Source organism: Panulirus ornatus, chromosome 10 (genome assembly GCF_036320965.1).
Source record: "Panulirus ornatus isolate Po-2019 chromosome 10, ASM3632096v1, whole genome shotgun sequence".
Classification (NCBI taxonomy): domain Eukaryota; kingdom Metazoa; phylum Arthropoda; class Malacostraca; order Decapoda; family Palinuridae; genus Panulirus; species Panulirus ornatus.
Window position 1 is genome coordinate 37,324,522 of NC_092233.1, and position 25,494 is coordinate 37,350,015.

Genomic DNA, 25,494 nt, shown 5'->3' on the forward strand with positions numbered 1-25,494 from the left:
TGTTACTTCTTCCAATCTTTTTTCCCCCATATCTTTAACACAGTTAAAACTTTCTTCTCTCACTGTATAGGGCTTTCCTTTCAAACACTATTACCTTACTTTTACTCATATTTACCTTGAATCACCTATGCTTACACATGTCAAAAAACACATTTACAGCCTTCGCCAACTCTTCACTCTCATTAAGAAACATGTTGTCATCCACTAACAGGCTTGTCATTAGCTACCATACTTCACAATCACACTCCATCTCTACACTTCTTTTTCCCAGATTTGCTTTCATCTCTCTTATCACTTCATCCACATACATGTTATAAGACCACATCGACATCACACAGCCCTGCCTCACACCAACATATATGTTGAAATTCTTGCTCCACTCTCCATCCATTCTTACACATGCATTTGCTTGTCTATAAAAGGCTTTTATACCATCAAACAATTGTCCCCCTACCCCATACATCCTTAACACATCCCATAAAACATTCCACTCAACTCCATCAAACATTTTCTCCAGATCCATAAAAGCTGCAAACAGCTTTTTACCATTTGCTAAATACTTATCTACAGTCATTCTCACCACAGGACTCTGATCCACACATTCCCTACGTTTTTTCCTAAAACCCCTTGCCACTCACTTTTTCTGTATTCAGTCACTTCCATGTCTCTCTCTCAATCAACACTCTGGCACAAACTTTTCCTGGTTTACTTGACAGACTTATTCCTCATAAATTATACATACAACTTAGCAACTTTTCCTCTGCATAAAGGAACAATAATAGCTTTCATCCAATCCTCTGGCACAACCTTCTGCTTCCATGCTAAATGAGATATCAAATGCAGTCAGTATCACACTTTCTCCTCCACACTTTACCATTTCAGCTGTAATCTTCCCATCCACTCTAAGTGCCTTTCCTACCTTCTACCTCATTATTGTCCTTTTTATGTTCCTTCTTGCTATAGGCCCCTGCACTTGCATCCATTCCCTTCCATCTAAATAAAATGCAGGACTGAGTTTGTAGCTTATAATGAAAGGGGACTGGGAAAATTCTATGGTAGAACTTGAGTAATAATATTAAATACAAAAAGAGTAACAAAACAAAAATAAATTGCAAGGTGCATTAAAGAGGCAAGGGTTGACTGCACATGATGAAGTTCAGAGAGACAGCATTCTTGCAAAACAGCCAATTTCACATCAGAATAAGTAGCAGATACTGAATGAACAGGGCAATGGGAACAGATTCTGGAGTATTCATCTTATGTTACCGTAAAGAGATACACAGGATAAAGATTTCAAGCCAAAATGTTTAAATATAGGAAAAGAAAATGTATTCATTGTCAAAAATTAGGTAACTGATAAACACTCAGCCAAACCATTTACCATGGCACAATAAGCATACAGAAATAGCATTCAAAGGTAAATCAAATAATTCAATAGCATTAAAACATATTTGTATATGAAAATGTTAAGGCTTTCAAGTAGCTATGGATACATATTCCAGTTTAAAAACAGGCTCATGATAGTTTCTTACCTTGCTATAATGTACAATTGCTTCCCGGTATTTGTCAACAATATCATCAGGAGAGAGGCAATGTTTACTAGTCTGCTTTGCTACTGTTGGGTCCAAGCCTGATGGCAAAGAGTTTGTGTTAACTGATCCATTACGACTCCTGTTCCCTACGCCACCTGATCCCCCTTGGCTGCTGCCAACACCAAGGCTAGAAAAGCGCTGTAGCCCAGAACTGCGACGTAAGTTGGGATATAGCATCACCACAGATGCTGCACACAATCCCTCAAAACATGCTGTAGAAATGCATTATTACATGTTAATTCTATCTAATACCAACTTGCCTTTCCCACCTTCGGAAAGTACTGCTAAAAGCAAAGAACTAAACTTTATGAAAAACCTTCCCAGGGCAGCTGCTTCCATTCTTACTTTCAAAAGAAATAGGATAAGACAAAAAAAGGAAATATCTGAGTCCCCTAGCTCTTACCCCTATTAGTTGTCATGTACAATATGCAGGAGACACATTAGCAGTATTCTTTCTCTTCTATACCCAGAAGTAATACAGCAAAATAACTATCAGAACTAAAACATCTAGTTTGAAAATCAGGATTAAAAGATCATAAATCAAAACATCTTATAGTACTGTCAATGTACTAAACCAGGAAATGTGGAATGTCTGGGGTAATCCAAGGAAAGGTCTGTGGGGCCTGGATGTGGATAAGGAGCTGTGGTTTCAGTACATTACATATGACAGCTAGAGACTGAGTGTGAACAAATGTGGCCTTTTTTGTCTATCTTCCTGCAAGGTGCAGGTAAGGTTAGAAACCCTCCCCTCCTTGTATTTTAACTTTCTAAAAGGGGAAAAGATTTTGTGTGATCGGGGCCTGAACATGCAGGAGGGTGAAAGGAGGACAAGAAATAGAGTGAATTGGATCGATGTGGTATACCGGGGTTGACGTGCTGTCAGTGGATTGAATCAGGGCATGTGAAGCGTCTGGGGTAAACCATGGAAAGCTGTGTAGGTATGTATATTTGCGTGTGTGGACGTACGTATATACATGTGTATGGGGGTGGGTTGGGCCATTTCTTTCGTCTGTTTCCTTGCGCTACCTCGCAAACGCGGGAGACAGCGCAAAAAAAAAAAAAGGGGGGGGGGGAAACAGAAGGAGTCACATGGGGAGTGCTCATCCTCCTCAAAGGCTCAGATTGGGGTGTCTAAACGTGTGTGGATGTAACCAAGATGAGAAAAAAGGAGAGATAGGTAGTATGTTTGAGGAAAGAAATCTGGATGTTTTGGCTCTGAGTGAAACGAAGCTCAAGGGCAAAGGGGAAGAGTGGTTCGGGAATGTCTTGGGAGTAAAGTCAGGGGTTAGTGAGAGGACAAGAGCAAGGGAAGGAGTGGCACTACCCCTGAAACAGGAGTGGTGGGAGTATGTGATAGAGTGTAAGAAAGTAAACTCTAGATTGATATGGGTAAAACTGAAAGTGGATGGAGACAGATGGGTGATTATTGGTGCATATGCACCTGGGTATGAGAAGAAAGATCATGAGTGAAAAGTGTTTTGGGAGCAGCTGAGTGAGTGTGTTAGTAGTTTTAATGCATGAGACCGGGTTATAGTGATGGGTGATTTGAATGCAAAGGTGAGTAATGTGGCAGTTGAGGAATAATTGGTGTACATGGGGTGTTCAGTGTAGTAAATGGAAATGGTGAAGAGCTTGTAGATTTAAGTGCTTAAAAAGGACTGGTGATTGGGAATACCTGGTTTAAAAAGAGAGATGTACATAAGTATACGTATGTGAGTAGAAGAGATGGCCAGAGAGTGTTATTGGATTACGTGTTAATTGATAGATGCATAAAAGAGAGACTCTTGGATGTTGATGTGCTGAGAGGTGCAACTGGAGGGATGTCTGATTATTATCTTGTGGAGGCGAAGGTGAAGATATGTAGAGGTTTTCAGAAAAAAAGAGAGAATGTTGTGGTGAAGGGAGTGGTGAGAGTGAGTGAGTTTGGGAAGGAGACTTGTGTGAGGAAGTACCAGGAGAGACTGAGTACAGAATGGAAAAAGGTGAGAACAAAGGACATAAGGGGAGTGGGGGTTGGAATGGGATGTATTTAGGGAAGCAGTGATGGCTTGCACAAAAGAGGCTTGTGTCATGAGAAGCGTGGGAGGTGGGCAGATTAAAAAGGGTAGTGAGTGGTGGGATGAAGAAGTAAGAGTATTAGTGAAAGAGAAGAGAGAGGCATTTGGATAATTTTTGCAGGGAAATAGTGCAAATGAGTGGGAGATGTATAAAAGAAAGAGGCAGGAGGTCAAGAGAAAGGTGCATGAGGTGAAAAAGAGGGCAAATGAGAGAAGGGGTGAGAGAGTATCATTATATTTTAGGGAGAATAAAAAGATGTTTTGGAAGGAGATAAATAAAGTGCATAAGACAAGGGAACAAATGGGAACATCAGTGAAGGAGGCAAATGGGGAGGTGATGACAAGTAGTGGTGATGTGAGAATGAGATGAAGTGAGTATTTTGAAGGTTTGTTGAATGTATTTGATGATAGAGTGGCAGATATAGGGTGTTTTGGTCGAGGTGGTGTGCAAAGTGAGAGGGTTAAGGAGAATGATTTGGTAAACAGAGAAGAGGCAGTAAAAGCTTTGCGGAAGATGAAAGCCAGAAAGGCAGCGGATTCGGATGGTATTGCAGTGGAATTTATTAAAAGAGGGGGTGACTGTATTGTTGACTGGTTGGTAAGGTTATTTAATGCATATATGACTCATGGTGAGGTGCCTGAGGATTGGCGGAATGCTTCTATAGTGCCATTGCACAAAGGCAAAGGGGATAAATATGAGTGCTCAAATTACAGAGGTACAAGTTTATTGAGTATTCCTGGTAAATTATATGGGAGGGTATTGATTGAGAGGGTGAACACATGTACAGAGCATCAGACTGGGGAAGAGCAGTGTGGTTTCAGAAGTGGTAGAGGATGTGTGGATCAGGTGTTTGCTTTGTAGAATGTATGTGAGAAATACTTAGAAAAGCAAATGGATTTGTATGTAGCATTTATGGATCTGGAGAAGGCATATGATAGAGTTGATAGAGATGTTTTGTGGAAGGTAGAGCAAGGTTATTAGGTACAGTAGGATTGAGGGACAAGTTGATTGGAAGGTACGTTTGAATGGAGAAAAACTGCAGGAAGTGAAGTGTTCTAGATATCTGGGAGTGGATTGGCAGCGGATGGAACCACGGAAGCGAAAGTGAATCATAGGGTAGGGGAGGGGGCAAAATTCTGAGAGCATTGAAGAATGTGTGGAAGTCAAGAATGTTATCTTGGAAAGCAAAAATGGGTATGTTTGAAGGAATAGTGGTTCCAACAATGTTATATGGTTGCAAGGCATGGGCTATAGATAGTTGTGCGGAGGAGGGTGGATGTGCTGGAAGTGAGATGTTTGAGGACAACATGTGGTGTGAGCTGGTTTGATCAAGTAAGAAATGAAAGGGTAAGAGAGATGTGTGGTAATAAAAAGAGTGTGGTTGAGAGAACAGAAGAGGGTGTTTTGAAATGGTTTGGTCACATGGAGAGAATGAGTGAGGAAAGATTGACAAAGAGGATATATGGGTCAAAGGTGGAGGGAACGAGGAGAAGTGGGAAACCAAACTGGAGGTGGAAAGATAGAGTGAAAATGATTTTGAGTGATTGGGGCCTGAACATGCAGGAGGGTGAAAGGCGTGCAAGGAATAGAGTGAATTGGAACGATGTGGTATACCGGGGTCGATGTGCTGTCAATGGATTGAACCAGGGTATGTGAAGCGTCTGGGGTAAACCATGGGCCTGGATGCGGAAAGGGAGCTGTGGTTTCAGTGTATTACACATGACAGCTAGAGACTGAGTGTGAACGAATGTGGCCTTTGTTGTCTTTTCCAAGAGCTACCTCGTGCACATGCGGGGTGTGTGTGTGTGTGTGTGTGTGTGTGTGTGTGTGTGTGTGTGTGTTGTCATTTCATGTGTGGCGGGGTGGCAACAAGAATGAATAGGGGCAGACAGTATGAATTATGTACATGTGTATATATGTATATGTCTGTGTGTGTATATATATACATACATTGAGATGTATAGGTACGTATATGTGCATGTGTGGACATGTATGTATATACATGTGTATGTGGGTGGGTTGGGCCATTCTTTTATCTGTTTCCTTGTGCTACCTCGCTAACGTGGGAGAGAGTGACAAAGTATAATAAATAAATAAATAAATAAATAAGTATGTATATGTGTATATGTTGATATGTATATGAATGTGTATGTACATGTACATGTATGGGCGTTTATGTACGCATATGTGTATGTGAGTGGATGGGTCGTTCTTCATCTGTTTCCTGGCGCCACGTTGCTGGCACGGGAAACTGCGATCAATTATAATAAATGAATATAAATACATATTAATTTGTGTGTAGCATATATGGATCTGGAGTAGGATTATGATAGAGTTGACAGAGATGCTTTGTGGGAGGTAAGGGCTAGAAGCAGTGAAAAGTTTTTATCAAGAATGTAAGACGTGTACAAGTAGGAAGAGAGGAGAGTGAATGGTTCCAAGCAAAGGTTGGTATGCAGGAGGGGTGTGTGATGCCCCCATGGTTGCTCAATTTGTTTATGGATGGGGTGGTTAGGGTGGTAAGTGCTAGAGTTTTGGAGAGAGGGGCAAGTATGCAGTTTGTTGGGGATGAGAAGGCCTAGGAAGTGAGTCAATTGTTGTCTATTGAAACAGCTCTGGTGGGTGATTCGAGTGAGAAACTGCAAAGGTTGGTGACTGAGTTTGGAAAAGTGTGTGAAAGGAAAAAGTTGACTTTAATGTGAATAAGATCAAGATTATTAGGTTCAGTAGGGTTGAGGGACAAGTTAATTGGGATGTAAGTTTAAATGGAGAGAAATTGGAGGAAGTGTCACATGGTAGAGGAGGGGGCTCAGGTTCTTGGAGCAATGAATAATGTGGGGAAGGATAGAAAATTATCTCAGTGAGCAAAAATGGGTATGTTTGAAGGAATAATAATCCCAATAAATTTATATGGTTGAGAGGCATGGACTATAGATAAGTTGGTACACAAACGGGTGGATGTGTTGGAAATGAAATTTGAGGACAGTATGTGGAGTGAGGTGGTTTGATCGAGTAAGTAATGAAAAGGTAAGAGAGATGTATTAAAATAGAAAGAGTGTGGTTCAGAGAGCAGAAGAGGGTGTGCAGAAATGGTTTGGATATATGGAGAGAATGAGTGAGGAAAGACTGGCAAAGAGGATATAGGTGTCAGAGGTGGAGGGAACAAGGAGAAGCAGGAGACCAAATGAAAAAGACTTTGAGTGATCGAGGCCTGAACATACAGGAAGGTGAAGCACGCAAGGAATAGAGTGAATTGGAACAATGTGGCATATTGGGGTCGATGTGCTGTCAGTGGACTGAAACAGGGCATGTGAAACGTCTGGGGTAAACAATGGAAAGGTCTGTGGGGCCTGGATGTGGATAGGGAGCTATGGTTTTGGTGCATAACACATGGCAGCTAGAGACTGAGTGTGAATAAACGTGGCCTATTTTTGTCTGTTTTCCTGGTGCTACCTTGGTGATGGTGGGGGATGCTATTTCATGTGCGCCAGGGTTGATTGGGAGGTAAGTTTGAATGGAGATAAACTGGAGGAAATGAAGTGTTTTAGATATCTGAGAGTGGATTCAGTAGCGGATGGAACCATGGAAGCGGAAGTGAGTCACTGGGTGGAGGAGGGGGTGAAGGTTCTGGGAGCATTTAAGAATGTGTGGAAGGAAAGAATGTTATCTTGGAGAGCAAAAATGGGTATGTTTGAAGGAATAGTGATTCCAACAATGTTTTACGTTTGTGAGGCATGGACTATAGATAAGGTTGTGCGGAGGAGGGTGGATGTGTTGGAAATGAGATGTTTGAGGACAATATCTGGTGTGAGGCAGTTTGATCAAGTAAGTAATGAAAGGGTAAGAGATATGTGCGGTAATAAAAAGAGTGTGGTTGAGAGAGCAGAAGAGGGTGTATTGAAATGGTTTGGTCACATGGAGAGAATGAGTGAGGAAAGATTGGCAAATAGGATATATGTGTCAGAGGTGGAGGGAACGAGGAGAACTTGGAGACCAAACCGGAGGTGGAAGGATGGAGTGAAAAAGATTTTGAGCAATTGGGGCCTAAACATACAGGAGGGTGAAAGGCATGCAAGGAGTAGAGTGAATTGGAATGATGTGGTATACTGGGGTCGACATGCTGTCAATGGATTGAACCAGGGCATGTGAAGCGTCTGGGGTAAACCATGGAATGTTTTGTGGGGCCTGGATGTGGAAAGTGAGGTGTGGTTTTGGTGCATTACACATGATAGCTAGAGACTGAATGTGAACGCATGTGGCCTTTGTTGTCTTTCCTAGTGCTACCTCGCATGCACGTGGGGGGGAGGGGGTTTCTGTTTCATGTGTGGCAGGGTGGCAATGGGAATGGATGAAGACAGCAAGTATAAGTATGTACATGTGTATATATGTCTGAATATGTATATGTAAGTATATGTTGAAATGTATAGGTATGTATATGTGCATGCGTGGGCATTTATGTATATGCATGTGTATGTGGGTGGGTTGGGCCATTCTTTCGTCTGTTTCCTTGTGCTACCTTGCTAAAGCAGGAGACTGCAACTAAGTATAATAAATAAATGTGAAGCAGCTGGGGTAAACTATGTGTAATGCATCGAAACCACAGCTCCATCCACATCCAGGCCCCACAGACATTTTCATGGTTTACCCCAGATGCTTCTCATGCACTGGTTCAGTCCACTGACAGCAAGTCAACCCCAGTATACCACATTGTTCCAATTCACTCTATTCCTTGCATGCCTCTCACCCCCCTGTATGTTCAGACCCCGATCACTCAAAATCTTTTTCACTCCATCCTTCCACCTCCAATTAGGTCTTCCACTTCTCCATGCTTCCTCTACCTCTGACACATACATCCTCTTAGTCAATCTTTCTTCATTTATTCTCTCTATATGTCCAAACCACTTCAACACACACTCTTCTGCTCTCTTAACCACACTCTCTATCACCACACATCTGTCTTACCCTTAAATCACTTACTCAATCAAACCACCTCACACCACATATTGTCCTCAAACATTTCATTTCCATACATCCACCCTCCTCCATACAACCCTATCCATAGCCTATGCCTCACAACCATATAACATTGTTGGAACTATTATTCATTCAAACATACCCATTTTTGCTCTCCAAGATAACGGTTTCTCCTTCCACAAATTTTTCATCACTCCCAGAACCTTCGCCCCTTCCCCAACCTGTGACTCACTTCCACTTCCATGGTTCCATCTATTGCTAAATCCACTCCCAGATATCTAAAACACTTCACTTCCTCCAGTTTTTCTCCACTCAAAATTACATCCCAATTAACTTCTCCCTCAACCATACTGAACCTAATAACCTTGCTATGATTTACATTTAATCTCAACTTTCTCCTTTCACACACTTTTCCAAACTCAGTCATCAACTTCTGCAGTTTCTCACACGAATCAGCCACCAGAGCTGTATCATCAGTGAACAACAATTGACTCACTTCCCACAACAGACTGCATACTCAGCCCCTCTCCAAAACTCCTGCATTTATGTACCTAACCACCCCATCCATAACCGCACACCCCTGCCTTAAACCAACATTCACTGGGAAGCAATCACTCTTCTCTCTTCCTACTCGTACATATGCCTCACATCCTTCGTAAAAACTTTTCACTGCTTCAAGCAACTTACTTCCCACACCATATAATCTTATAACCTTCCACAAAGCATCTCAATCAACCCTATCATATTCCTTCTCCAGATCCATAAATAGTACATACAAATCCATCTGTTTTTCTATATCAACCCTATCATATTCCTTCTCCAGATCCAAAAATAGTACATACAAATCCATCTGTTTTTCTAAGTATCTCACACACCCATTCTTCAAAGCAAACACCTGCTCCACACATCCTCTACCACTTCTGAAACCACACTGCTGTTCCCCAATCTGATGCTCTGTACATGCCTTCACCCTCTCATATAATTTCCCAGGAATACTCAACAAACTTATGCCTCTGTAGTTTGAACAATCATCTTTATCCCTTTTGCTTTTGTACAATGGCACTATGCATGCATTCTGCCAATCCTCAGGTGCTTCACCATAGTCCATACATACAAAGAATATACTTACCAACCAATTAACAACAAAAAGTCACCCCACTTTTTTGAAGAAATTCCACTGCAATACCATCCAAACCCACTGCCTTGCCAGATTTCATCTTCTGCAAAGCTTTCACTACCTCTTCTCTGTTTACTAAACCCTTCTCCCTGACCCTCTCACTTTGCTCACCACCTTGACCAAAACACCCTATATCTGCTACTCTATCATCAAACACATTCAACAAACCTTCAAAATACTTATTTGATCACTCCGTTATTACCTAACCACTTGCCCCCTTTACCAATGTTCCCCTTTGTTCTCATTTTATGCACGTTATTTACCTCCTTCCAAAACATCTTTTCATTCTCCCTAAAGTTTAATGATACTCTCTCACCCCAACTCTCATTTGCCCTCTTTTCAACACTTGCACCTTTCTCTTGACCTCCAGCAGAAAAAAATTGCTAGAGTAATTCTGTAATGGTAGCCTAGTCTTTTCACCATAAATCCTTAATCCTATCATTTGTACATAATCCAGAGACTAATGTACATTTCCTAATCTATTCCTACGAGGTTTATCAAAAATGAGAAGCTGACAAACCTTACTAGCCAAAAAATCATATAAAAACTCACCAGCAAGCCAAAGCCAATCATTACAGTTTCGTAGAGTGTCTGCAGCATGACTGTAATGCATGATAGCTTCAGTTGGTAACCCTGCTTGCAATGTAAGGTCAGCCAGCTGTTTTCTTAACCGTCCAACACATCGTTTCTTGTTGGTTCGGGAATCCATGTCCAAACCAATAAAATCCTAACAGGGATTCATGTAAGTAATTAGCTGTAGTGAAATAAGAGTTATTTATTCATACTGATTACATTAACAATTACTCTTGAAAATGAGAAATGAAATCATGAAATTTTGTTCTCTTTTGATGATACTGTACAGGTGTCATCTACATTATATTTCCTTCTTAATGTCTTTGCCATAAAACAACACAAAAGGTTAATCTACCACAAGGATGTTTAACTGGTTGAAGTAAATCACTGAACTGAAAAACTTAGCAAGCCTGTTTAGATACTAATATGAAGTTGTCTTCTGTTCACATTCTACTAAGTTCTATATGAATGAGGGCTTCTTAGGCAAAAAAGATGACCCATTAACATACTGGGAATAAAAAGATTAGTAAAGAATGAAGATGGGAAGAGGTTATAACAATTTCCATAGTGAGAGTTGTTCATAAACAAGCGGCAGATCACCGGAAAGGCCACAGTAAGAATATGGCTATAGAAAAACATTAGTGGCTTTAAGATTATAAGGAAGGGCAAAATATTTGTTTTAACCCATTAACTCCTCCAGATGGACATCTACTCAGGGTGAACAAATTCCTAGATAAAAGGGATACAAATATTTCAAAGAGAAAAATACAGTAAACTTTTAATGTAACCAAGGAGGCACAAATAATGTCATCATGGATTTTAAACAAAGTATTTGTCACATTTATTCTTAAATGTACCACTCTAATTGGTAAATCATTCCATTCATTAACAATCATGGTGAAAAAAAAAGCCTTTGCATAATTTGAAGTCAAATGCTCCCCCACAAGTTTGTAACTATTATTACGAGTGAAATCACACAAATCTATCCTGAAGTAGCTTATTAGATCAAGATTACCAAGCCTTTGGAAATTTTGAATACCTGTACTAAATCCACTCTTAACCATTTTTCAAAGTTTTACAGATTTAAGTCTTTTAGTCAGCTCAAATAGACTCTGTTCCTCAGTCAAGGAATGATCTTGTTACTATCTTTTTCCATGCAAAGTGACCAAAAGGAACACAATACTGAAGCTGGGGATATACCAGTGACTTTTAAAGGAGGAGGATAATTTCCCTGAACTTAAATCCAATAGCCCTCCCAATAAATTCAAGAATTCTGTTCACCCTTCCAACTGCTTTGTGCATTACTTACTAGGCTTTAAGTAACCAGAGACTAACCCAAGTCTTTTTCTTTCATTACATATTGTAGTAAATGCCTTTCCTGTTTTTTCTACCAGTATATAAAACTTTGCACTCAATGTTATTAAAATTTGATTACCAACTTCAAATCAAGTCCAACAGCTTGTGTATGTTCATTTGAAGCTGCATATGTTCATTTTCTGTCGCATATTCACTGCTCAACTTTGTATCATCTGCAAATTTTGATATATCACAATGCAGCATTGACCATTAATAACTAATATTTGTTTACAACTATTCAAACAATTTCCTAAACCCTAAAGTACAAACTAATTTACACCATGTAACTAACTATTGTCAGTAACCAATGATGTAGAACTTTATCGAATACTTTTTAAAAATCTTATTAGATGACATCAACTGCTTTACTTTCATCGTACATGCTGATTATATCACTAAATAAATTGTGCAGATGTGTCAGACATGAGCAATTTCATCAAAAACCATTCTGAGAATCTTTCATTAAGTGATAAGCCTCTTAATGGTTTACAAATCATTTCACAAATGATGGTTTCCAAAGGTTTACCAACCAAAGATGTAAACCTACTTAGACAATACTAGCCAGGTAGTAATTTATTGGCTTTTTGAAAATGAGTGTTACATCAATAAGCTTTCATTCATCTGGAACTTTCCTCTTAGCAAGTGTCTTATCAAAAAGAGCAGTCAAGAGTTAAACCAATTTATATTCTGCCTCTTTCATTGTCCTTGGGTAAAGCATACCTGGGTCTTCCTTTTTACTTACTTTTCATTTCATTCACGCTAATAGTGTCTCTCAACTGACGTCAGTATGTTGCAAAACATTTTCCTCTCTTAGCAATGGAGCTGGATTCAGGACATGAATGTGTTTCAAATTATGATAAAAAAATGCCAAGTCTTTGTTGTCTTGAATCAAGTCATCATTTTCCATCATTACTGGACCAATTGACTTCGTATTGACTCTCTTAGGGTTTCTTTTGCTCATTTCAGCAATACAAGTTTTATACTGTTTACTCTGATGTATATGTTGCCTTAGTTTCTCTTGAAAGACATATGATTTGCTCTATAATGTTGGTTCTTGGTCTCTTTGAGTTTATCATATGCTGGTTTCTGAGACAAGAAACACTTCTTTATTATCACTCTTCCACTATTTTGGCTTGGCTTTAGGAAAAAAAGACTACTTATGTGCTGGCATGTATTCCCTTCACTGTTTTTGAACATTTTTGCAAGTCTAAAAATGTGATACTTTTTCAGGTCTCTCATGTTGACCAGTGTAACAGGCAATGCATGAGGTCAATTTGAAAGTAATTTGGCAGTGAAGAAGTGTATAAAATATTTCTCTAACTTCAACAATGTTAACAAGATTCTTGTTTTTAGTTAGAACTATACCTATTATGTCCTTGTTGTAGGTAGGTTTCTCAATTCACTGTATTAGGGCATTATTGAGCAAATTCAGGTAGAGCCCATACCTTGAGCTACTGGAAAAGAATTCTTCCTGCTTAGACAATAGTAGGTTAATAACTTCCACTTTCTTAAAATCATGTTAATTGCTAATTTCTGCTATCTTATAAAGGATTTCATCTATCTCACACATCTGTAATGGAGGTCTATATACTAATCCAACTGTTCTTTTCTTAAGAAAGTTATCTTTGATTTCTACAAATGTTAAGGTGATATTACCAAAAGATATAATATTTTACAGCACAGGTCAAAGATAAGCTTTAACATACAGCACAGCATCACCAACTACTTTCTCACCCCTGTTGCTGTTAAATACAGTGTACCAGGTATTGTACATTCAGCAAAGAAATCTTTATTGTTCACATCTAACCAAGATTCTGAAGAGCCAATCATAATTTTCTCCCATCACAGTTCTTTCTAAAATCTGCATTCTTTTTACATACTCTCCATGGATATATAACATATTCTGATACATGACTGAGCCTTTTTTTCCACTGGTACGTGTGTGAGTAGCAACGGCAGTGGGGAGCTCATACAAACTTGATCCATAACAATCTGATCTGTCTTACCCTGTTCCCTGCTTCTGCCTGGGAACTGATCTCAAGCTCCTCTATTCTGCCTTTTCTGTACCTGCTACCTTATTCCCAATCTGCACCACTTGATCCATACTGCCATGTACCCCCACTAGCCCATCCCCAGATGCTACCTATCATGAGATGTCTACCTGAGAATGACCACTAGAAGTTCTGTTCAGCAGTATTCCCTATCTTCCTTGTTCCTCTCCTGCATCAGGTCTCTGACTTCTGATTTACATGTCTTTTTGTGTTCTCTACCATTCTGAATTACTCTTAGTTTATGTGTATCAAAAAAAAAGAGCCTAAAGGTCTTGTGTAAAACTCTGCTAAGGAAGGCTTTCCTTGATCCATTCAAGTGGTATCTATCCTTAGCAAAAATAATCCCATAAATCTACACAAAAAATATTTTCCTCTTCACTACAGAAAGCATTATGCAGAAACATCTACAAATCTTCAATACATTATCAGAATGGAAGCAGTGGATAAAATATACTTCTGAAGTGATTTCTTTTAATTGTTATATAAATTATATATTTTTCTTTATTATACTTTGTCGCTGTCTCCTGCGTTTGCGAGGTAGCGCAAGGAAACAGACGAAAGAAATGGCCCAACCCCCCCCCCCATACACATGTATATACATACGTCCACACACGCAAATATACATACCTACACAGCTTTCCATGGTTTACCCCAGACGCTTCACATGCCTTGATTCAATCCACTGACAGCACGTCAACCCCGGTATACCACATCGCTCCAATTCACTCTATTCCTTGCCCTCCTTTCACCCTCCTGCATGTTCAGGCCCCGATCATACAAAATCTTTTTCACTCCATCTTTCCACCTCCAATTTGGTCTCCCTCTTCTCCTCGTTCCCTCCACCTCCGACACATATATCCTCTTGGTCAATCTTTCCTCACTCATTCTCTCCATGTGCCCAAACCACTTCAAAACACCCTCTTCTGCTCTCTCAACCACGCTCTTTTTATTTCCACACATCTCTCTTACCCTTACGTTACTCACTCGATCAAACCACCTCACACCACACATTGTCCTCAAACATCTCATTTCCAGCACATCCATCCTCCTGCGCACAACTTTATCCATAGCCCACGCCTCGCAACCATACAACATTGTTGGAACCACTATTCCTTCAAACATACCCATTTTTGCTTTCCGAGATAATGTTCTCGACTTCCACACATTCTTCAAGGCCCCCAGAATTTTCGCCCCCTCCCCCACCCTATGATCCACTTCCGCTTCCATGGTTCCATCCGCTGCCAGATCCACTCCCAGATATCTAAAACACTTCACTTCCTCCAGTTTTTCAGGGAGGTAAATGCAAGAGTCCTGGAAAGAGGGGCAAGTATGAAGTCTGTTGGGGATGAGAGAGCTTGGGAAGTGAGTCAGTTGTTGTTCGCTGATGATACAGCGCTGGTGGCTGATTCATGTGAGAAACTGCAGAAGCTGGTGACTGAGTTTGGTAAAGTGTGTGGAAGAAGAAAGTTGAGAGTAAATGTGAATAAGAGCAAGGTTATTAGGTACAGTAGGGGTGAGGGTCAAGTCAATTGGGAGGTGAGTTTGAATGGAGAAAAACTGGAGGAAGTGAAGTGTTTTAGATATCTGGGAGTGGATCTGTCAGCGGATGGAACCATGGAAGCGGAAGTGGATCATAGGGTGGGGGAGGGGGCGAAAATTTTGGGAGCCTTGAAAAATGTGTGGAAGTCGAGAACATTATCTCGGAAAGCAAAAATGGGTATGTTTGAGGGAATAGTGGTTCCAACAATGTTGTATGGTTGCGAGGCGTGGGCTATGGATAGAGATGTGCGCAGGAGGATGGATGTGCTGGAAATGAGATGTTTGAGGACAATGTGTGGTGTGAGGTGGTTTGATCGAGTAAGTAACGTAAGGGTAAGAGAGATGTGTGGAAATAAAAAGAGCGTGGTTGAGAGAGCAGAAGAGGGTGTTTTGAAATGGTTTGGGCACATGGAGAGAATGAGTGAGGAGAGATTAACCAAGAGGATATATGTGTCGGAGGTGGAGGGAACGAGGAGAAGAGGGAGACCAAATTGGAGGTGGAAAGATGCAGTGAAAAAGATTTTGTGTGATCGGGGCCTGAACATGCAGGAGGGTGAAAGGAGGGCAAGAAATAGAGTGAATTGGAGTCATGTGGTATACAGGGGTTGACGTGCTGTCAGTGGATTGAAGCAAGGCGTGTGAAGCGTCTGGGGTAAACCATGGAAAGCTGTGTAGGTATGTATATTTGCGTGTGTGGACGTGTGTATGTACATGTGTATGGGGGGGGGTTGGGCCATTTCTTTCGTCTGTTTCCTTGCGCTACCTCGCAAACGCGGGAGACAGCGACAAAGTATAAAAAAAAAAAAAAAAAAAAAAAAATATATTCATATATATACTTTCGAAATTTTCAGGTTAAGTAAAGTTTTACAAATCTTGAAAAAATAGATATTCACAGGGTTAGAAAGAAAACCTAAGTGGGGAGTTAAGGGGTTAATCTTGTTCTGCTCTACTGTTACTACCTACAGGGGCAACAAATGCCAAAATATAAACTATCCCCCTATTGCACACATGCTACCTGAGATTATGATGAAATATATTCATGAAACAGTAAAGATGGTTTAACTTTCCTTAGTCTAATCACTAACCTTGCGTTCAAAGGGAGCACATAGAAGAGGTGGCCTTTCCAACTTTTCCTGACTTTTGTCCAGACGCTTGGATTCAAGCACCCAGAATAATGAACTAACAAACTCTTGCAGTTGACTCTCTATATTCACAGCATGGTCACCAGTTGGGTAAAAGAGAGCTCGAGTCTTAAAATTAGAAGGTGGCTGGAGAGAGAGTCTAGATGAATGGGATGTTGAGGTACTAATGGAGGACTGGCTAGTGTCATGAGCAGAGTCATGAGTTGAGTCTGGGGCAGAGTCAGCAGCAGAATCTCGTGGAGAGTCCAACTTACTATCATCACAACAACCAACTTCACTTGTACTTTCACTCCCTGAGTCTGACCCATTAACATGATTAGTATCAATCTTGAGGTCTGTCATACCATCTGAGAGCCCTTGTGGACTATCAGAGTGGCTATCAGAATCTGTGGGTTTATCTTCACTGCTAACTGTTTCATATACACCACTGTCTCTATCAGTGCTACCAGCTGAGATCTTCTTAACATGTGTAGGGTGAGTGTGGCCATTAACAGCAAGGGAAGGGTGGTGAGAATTCAACTCGATACCCCCACTGGGTTCTGGAGAGGTACCCCTAGAAGGCCCACGAGAGTCTGCCTCGTACATAGTGCCATCTGGGTTAAGACCAAGGATGATACATCTTGAGTCATATAACGTAGATGAGTATCTAACTTTGAGACTTTCATGTTGTTTACATATGTCATTCAGATCACTCTGACTACCCACTTGACCTGGAATAGAAGAAATTCAAACAAAATAGTAAAAACAAAATTTCAGCTACAAAAATAATGGATAATATCATAGACTTTTGGGGATAAAGCTCTCTCAAAGTGAAAATGCATGAATGTTGTAAAATATGATCACTTTGTTTACAAATTATGGATAAAGAGTACTAAAAACCTTCCTTCTTACAAAATATGACTGAAGTCCACAGCTATTGAAAAACGCTGAATACAACCTGTGCAGTTTGCCTACCCTTCTCCAGCCAGAAAATGGCACCATAGTCTCATAAGGTGTTGCTCTCACAAAATTGCTGGCTGAAACCTCGTGCATAAACATTAACTTAGCTAACAGCCACCACCCACATAATGATTCATTCATCTGTCTTCCCTAGCTTTACTTTGTTTTCATCATTATTCAGGTAGTTTGAGGAATCATATAAAATCAATACATACTGTGTAAATGTGTGTTCTGTACCAGAGTGCAAAGAAAAATAAGTGATGATAATGTATGATGTTATGATGTGTTTATATGTTGGTAGAGCATGACTGCTTACTGTCCCTTTAAATTCAGCATTTTTATGTGCCCTTTACAATTTGTTCATCATTATTCAAAATAATAACAATAATAATAATATTAATAATGGAAGAAGGTGAGAGCAAATCACGTAAGGGGAGTGGGGGAGGAATGGGATGTATTTAGGGAAGCAGCGATGGTTTGTGCAAAAGATGCTTGTGGCATGAGGAAGGTGGGAGTTGGGCAGATTAGAAAGGATAGCTAGTGGTGGGACGAAGAAGTAAGATTGTTAGTGAAAGAGGAGAGAGAGGCATTTGGATAACTTTTGCAGGGAAATAGTGCAAATGATTGGGATATATATAAAAGAAAGAGGCAGGAGGTCAAGAGAAAGGTGCAAGAGGTGAAAAAGAGGGCAAATGAGAGTTACGGTGAAAGAGTATCATTAAATTTTGTGGAGAAAAAAAGATGTTTTGGAAGGAGGTAAATAAAGTGCATAGGACAAGAGAACAAATGGGAGCACCAGTGTAAGGAGCTAATGAGGAGGTGGTGAAATGAGAAGGAGATGGAGTGAGTATTTTGAAGGTTTGTTGAATGCGTTTGACGATAAAGTGGCAGATATGGGGTGTTTTGGTCGAGGTGGTGTGACAAGTGAGTGGGGTCAGGGAGAATAGTTTGGTAAACAGAGAAGAAAGAGGTAGTGAAAGCTTTGCAGAAGATGAAAGCCAGCAAGGCAGTGGGTTTGGATGGTATTGCAGTGGAATTTACTAAAAAAGGGGGTGACAGTATTGTTGACTGGTTGGTAAGGATATTCAATAAATGTATGGTTCATAGTGAAGTGCCTGAGGATTAGCAGAATGTATGCATAGTGCCATTGTACAAAGACAAAGGGGATAAGAGTGAGTGTTCAATTTCTTTTTCTTTTTTTTTTTGCCCCCGCTGTCTCCCGCGTTTGCGAGGTAGCGCAAGGAAACAGACGAAAGAAATGGCCCAACCCACCCCCATACACATGTATATACATACGTCCACACAAGCAAATATACATACCTACACAGCCCTCCATGGTTTACCCCAGACGCTTCACATGCCTTGATTCAATCCACTGACAGCACGTCAACCCCGGTATACCACATCGCTTCAATTCACTCTATTCCTTGCCCTCCTTTCACCCTCCTGCATGTTCAGGCCCCGATCACACAAAATCTTTTTCACTCCATCTTTCCACCTCCAATTTGGTCTCCCTCTTCTCCTCGTTCCCTCCACCTCTGACACATATATCCTCTTGGTCAATCCTTCCTCACTCATTCTCTCCATGTGACCAAACCATTTCAAAACACCCTCTTCTGCTCTCTCAACCACGCTCTTTTTATTTCCACACATCTCTCTTACCCTTACGTTACTTACTCGATCAAACCACCTCACACCACACATTGTCCTCAAACATCTCATTTCCAGCACATCCATCCTCCTGCACACAACTCTATCCATAGTCCACGCCTCGCAACCATACAACATTGTTGGAACCACTATTCCTTCAAACATACCCATTTTTGCTTTCCGAGATAATGTTCTCGACTTCCACACATTCTTCAAGGCTCCCAGAATTTTCGCCCCCTCCCCCACCCTATGATCCACTTCCGCTTCCATGGTTCCATCCGCTGCCAGATCCACTCCCAGATATCTAAAACACTTCACTTCCTCATGTTTTTCTCCATTCAAACTCACCTCCCAATTGACTTGACCCTCAACCCTACTGTACCTAATAACCTTGCTCTTATTCACATTTACTCTTAACTTTCTTCTTTCACACACTTTACCAAACTCAGTCACCAGCTTCTGCAGTTTCTCACATGAATCAGCCACCAGCGCTGTATCATCAGCGAACAACAACTGACTCACTTCCCAAGCTCTCTCATCCCCAACAGACTTCATACTTGCGCCTCTTTCCAAAACTCTTGCATTCACCTCCCTAACAACCCCATCCATAAACAAATCAAACAACCATGGAGACATCACACACCCCTGCCACAAACCTACATTCACTGAGAACCAATCACTTTCCTCTCTTCCTACACGTACACATGCCTTACATCCTTGATAAAAACTTTTCACTGCTTCTAACAACTTGCCTCCCACACCATATATTCTTAATACCTTCCACAGAGCATCTCTATCAACTCTATCATATGCCTTCTCCAGATCCATAAATGCTACATACAAATCCATTTGCTTTTCTAAGTATTTCTCACATACATTCTTCAAAGCAAACACCTGATCCACACATCCTCTACCACTTCTGAAACCACACTGCTCTTCCCCAATCTGATGCTCTGTACATGCCTTCACCCTCTCAATCAATACCCTCCCATATAATTTGCCAGGAATACTCAACAAACTTATACCTCTGTAATTTGAGCACTCACTCTTATCCCCTTTGCCTTTGTACAATGGCACTATGCAAGCATTCCGCCAATCCTCAGGCACCTCACCATGAGTCATACATACATTAAATAACCTTACCAACCAGTCAACAAAACAGTCACCCCCTTTTTTAATAAATTCCACTGCAATACCATCCCAACCTGCTGCCTTGCCGGCTTTCATCTTCCGCAAAGCTTTTACTACCTCTTCTCTGTTTACCAAATCATTTTCCCTAACCCTCGCACTCTGCACACCACCTCGACCAAAACACCCTATATCTGCCACTCTATCATCAAACACATTCAACAAACCTTCAAAATACTCACTCCATCTCCTTCTCACATCACCACTACTTGTTATCACCTCCCCATTAGTGCCCTTCACTGAAGTTCCCATTTGCTCCCTTGTCTTACGCACTTTATTTACCTCCTTCCAGAACATCTTTTTATTCTCCCTAAAATTTAATGATACTCTCTCACCCCAACTCTCATTTGCCCTTTTTTTCACCTCTTGCACCTTTCTCTTGACCTCCTGTCTCTTTCTTTTATACGTCTCCCACTCAATTGCATTTTTTCCCTGCAAAAATCGTCCAAATGCCTCTCTCTTCTCTTTCACTAATAATCTTACTTCTTCATCCCACCACTCACTACCCTTTCTAATCAACGCACCTCCCACTCTTCTCATGCCACAAGCATCTTTTGCACAATCCATCACTGATTCCCTAAATACATCCCATTCCTCCCCCACTCCCCTTACTTCCATTGTTCTCACCTTTTTCCATTCTGTACTCAGTCTCTCCTGGTACTTCCTCACACAAGTCTCCTTCCCAAGCTCACTTACTCTCACCACCCTCTTCACCCCAACAATCACTCTTCTTTTCTGAAAACCCATACAAATCTTCACCTTAGCCTCCACAAGATAATGATCAGACATCCCTCCAGTTGCACCTCTCAGCACATTAACATCCAAAAGTCTCTCTTTCGCGCGCCTGTCAATTAACACGTAATCCAATAACGCTCTCTGGCCATCTCTCCTACTTACATAAGTATACTTATGTATATCTCACTTTTTAAACCAGGTATTCCCAATCATCAGTCCTTTTTCAGCACATAAATCTACAAGCTCTTCACCATTTACTTTTACAACACTGAACACCCCATGTATACCAATTATTCCCTCAACTGCCACATTACTCACCTTTGCATTCAAATCACCGAACACTATAACCCGGTCTCGTGCATCAAAACCACTAACACACTCATTCAGCTGCTCCCAAAACACTTGCCTCTCATGATCTTTCTTCTCATGCCCAGGTGCATATGCACCAATAATCACCCATCTCTCTCCATCAACTTTCAGTTTTACCCATATTAATCGAGAATACAGAGGTATAAGTTTGATGAGTATTTCTGGGAAATTATATGGGAGGGTATTGACTGAGAGGGTCAAGGAATGCACAGAGCATCAGACTGGGAAAGAGCAGTGTGGTTTCAGAAGTGGTAGAGGATGTGTGGATCAGGTGTTTGCTTTGAAGAATGTATGTGAGAAATAGTTAGAAAAACATATGGATTTGTATGTAGCATTTATGGATCTGGAGAAAGCATATGACAGAGGTGATAGAGATGCTCTGTGGAAGGTAGTAAGAGTATATGGTGTGGGAGGTAAGCTGCTAGAAGCAATGAAAAGTTTTTATTGAGGATATAAGACATGTGTATAGGTAGGAAGAGAGAAAAGTGATTGGTTCCTAGTAAATGTCGGTTTGCAGCAGGGGTCCGTGATGTCTCCATGGTTGTTTAATTTGCTTATGGATGGTGTTGTTAGGGAGGTAAAAGCAAGAGTTTTGGAGAGAAGGGCAAGTATGCAGTCTGTTGTGGATAAGAGGGCTTGGGAAGTGAGTCAGTTGTTGTTCGCTGATGATACAATGCTGGTGGCTGATTCAGGTAAGAAACTGCAGAAGCTGGTGACTGAGTTTGGTAAAGTGTGTGAAAGAAGAAAGCTGAGAGTAAATGTGAATAAGAGCAAGGTTATTAGGTTCAGTAGGGTTAATTGGGAGGTAAGTTTGAATGGAGAAAAATTTGAGGAAGAAGTGCTTTAGATATCTGGGAGTGGATTTAGCAGCAAATGGATCCATGGAAGCGGAAGTGAGTCACAGGGTGGGGGAGGGGGTGAAGGTTCTGGGAGGGTTGAAGAATGTGTGGAAGGCGAGAATCTGGGAGTGGATTTAGCAGCAAATGGATCCATGGAAGCGGAAGTGAGTCACAGGGTGGGGGAGGGGGTGAAGGTTCTGGGAGGGTTGAAGAATGTGTGGAAGGCGAGAATGTTATCTCATAGAGCAAAAATGGGTATGTTTGAAGGAATAGTGGTTCCAACAATGTTATACGGTTGTGAGGCATTAGCTATAAATAGGGTTGTGTGGAGGAGGGTGGATGTGCTAGAAATGAGATGTTTGAGGACAATATCTGGTGTGAGGCAGTTTGATCAAGTTTAGTAATGAAAGGGTAAGAGATATGTGTGGTAATAAAAAGAGTTTGGTTGAAAGAGCAGAAGAGGGTGTATTGAAATGGTTTGGTCACATGGAGAGAATGAGTGAGGAAAGATTGACAAAGTGGATATATATGTGTCAGTGGTGGAGGGAAGAAGGAGAAGTGGGAGACCAAATTGGAGGTGGAAGGATGGATTGAAAAAGATTTTGAGTGATAGGGGCCTGAACATGCAGGAGGGTTAGAGGCATGCAAGGAATAGAGTGAATTGGAACATCCAGGATTTTTCCTCAAACACACTACCTATCTCTCCTTTCCTCTCATCTTCGATACATCTGCACACATTCAGACACTCCAATCTGAGAGTTCGAGAAGGATGAGCATTCCCTGCTTGACTCTTTCTTCCTCTTTTAGAAATTGAAATACAAGAAGAGGAGGTTTTCCAGCCACCCCGCTTCCACCCCATTTATTTGCCTTCTACAACACAGGGAATATGTGGGAAATACTCTTTCTCCCCTATCCCCCAGGATAACAATAATAATAATAATAATAATAATAATAATAATAATAATAATAATCTATTTATATTATACTTAACCACTGTCTCCCGCATTAGCGAGGTAATGCAAGGAAGCAGATGAGGAACGGCCCAACCCACCCACATACACAAGTATACACATAAATGCCCACACATGCACATACACATACATATACATTTCAACATCTACATACATACACAAGTACATATCCGTACTTGCTGCCTTCATCCATTATCGTCACCACCCCGCCACACGAAATAGCACTCTCTCTCTCTCTCTCTCTCTCTCTCTCTCTCTCTCTCTCTCTCTCCCCCAGTGAGGCACCACCAGGAACAGACAAAAAAGGCCACATTTGTTCACATTCAGTCTCTGCTGTCATGCGTAATGCACCCAAACTATAGCTCCCTTTCCACATCCTGGCCCCACAGACTTTTCTATGGTTTACCTCAGACACTTCACATGACCTGGCTCAATCCAATGAAAGCACGTCCACCTGAGTATACCACATCGTTCCAATTCACTCTATTCCTTGCACGCCTTTCACCCTCCTGTATGTTCAGGCCCCGATCGATCAAAATCTTTTTCAATCCATCCTTCCACCTCCAATTTGGTTTCCCACTTCTCCTTCTTCCCTCCGCCACTGACACATATATTCTCTTCGTCAATCTTTCCTCACTCATTCTCTCCATGTGTTCAAACCATTTCAACACACCCTCTTCTCTCTCAACCACACTCTGTTTATTACCACATATCTCTCTTACCCTTTAATTACCTACTCAATCAAACAACCTCACACCACAAACTGTCCTCATACATTTCATTTCCAACACATACACCCTCCTCTGCATAACCCTATCTATAGCAAATGCCTTGCAACCATATAACATTGATGGAACCACTATTACTTCAAACATACCCATTTTTGCTCTCCGAGGTAATGTTCTCGCATTCCACACATTCTTCAACACTCCCAGAACCTTTGCTCCCTTACCCACTGTGACTCACTTTCACTTCCATGGATCTATCCGCTGCTAAGTCCACTCCCAGATATCTAAAAAACTTCACTTCCTACAGTTTTTCTCCATTCAAACTTACCTCCCAATTAACTTGTCCCTTAACCCTATTGAACCCAATAACCTTGCTCTTATTCACATTTACTCTCAACTTTCTTCTTTCACGCACTTTATCAAACTCAGTTGCTTCTGCAGTTTCTCACCCGAATCAGCCACCAGCAGTATGTCATCAGTGGACAACAACTGAAAAACTTCCCAAGCCATCACATCCATAACAGACTGCTTACTTGCCCCTCTCTCCAAAATTCTTATACTTATATTCACCTCCCTAACCACCCCATCCATAAACAAATTAAACAACCATGGAGACATCATGCACCTATGCCACAAACCGACTTTCACTGGGAACCAATCACTTTCCTCTCTTCCTACTCGTACACATGCCTTACATCCTTGGTAAAAACATCTCACAGCTTATAGCAAATTACCTCCTACACCATATACTCTTAAAACCTTCCACAAAACATCTCTATCAACTCTATCATATGCCTTCTCCAGATCCATAAATCCATCTGTTTTTCTAAGTATTTTTCACATACATTCTTCAAATCAAATACCTGATGCAAGCATCCCCTACCACTTCTGAAACCACACCTCTACCACTTCTGAAACCATGCTACTCTTCCCTAATCTGAAGCTCTGTACATGCTTCTACCCTCTCAATCAATACCCTCCCATACAATTTCCCAGGAATACTCAACAAACTTAAGCCTCTGTAATTTGAACATTCACCCTTATCCCATTTGCCTGTGTACAATGGCACTATGTATGCATTCCACCAATCCTCAGGCACTTCACCATGATCCATACATATAATGAATATCCTTACCAACCAATCAACGACAAAGTTTTTTTTATAAATTCCATTGCAATACCATCCAAACCTGCCGCCTAGCCAGCTTTCATCTTCTGAAAAGCTATCACTACCTATTTGTTCACCAAGCCATTCTCCCTGATCCTCTCACTTCACACACCACCCTGACCAAAACACCCTATATTTGCCACTCTATCATCCAACACATTCAACAAACCTTCAAAATATTCACTCCATCTCCTTCTCACTTTATCATTATTTGTTATTACCTTCCCATTTGCCCCCTTCACTGATGTTCCCATTAGTTCTCTTATCTTACACACTTTATTTACCTCCTTCCAAAACATCTTTTTATTCTCCCTAATATTTAATAATACTCTCTCACCCTAACTCTCATTTGTCCTCTTCTTCAAGTCTTGCACCTTTCTCTTGACCTACTGCTGCTTTCTTTTATATATCTCCCAGTCATTTGCACTACTTCCCAGCAAAACTC

General features: G+C 40.9%; 1 protein-coding gene across 5 annotated transcripts in view; it reads right to left on the minus strand.

The window, feature by feature from the left end:
- Positions 1-25,494, minus strand: part of LOC139750907 (protein brunelleschi-like) — a 459,160-nt gene that overhangs the window by 18,658 nt on the left and 415,008 nt on the right. For all 5 annotated transcript variants that reach the window (XM_071665794.1, XM_071665793.1, XM_071665795.1 and 2 more), the window contains 3 exons: positions 16,406-17,172; positions 10,354-10,528; positions 1,533-1,804 (listed from right to left, as the gene is read on the minus strand). In XM_071665794.1, coding sequence (XP_071521895.1) covers positions 1,533-1,804; positions 10,354-10,528; positions 16,406-17,172 — 1,214 coding nt within the window. The remainder of the gene's footprint in view (positions 1-1,532; positions 1,805-10,353; positions 10,529-16,405; positions 17,173-25,494) is intronic.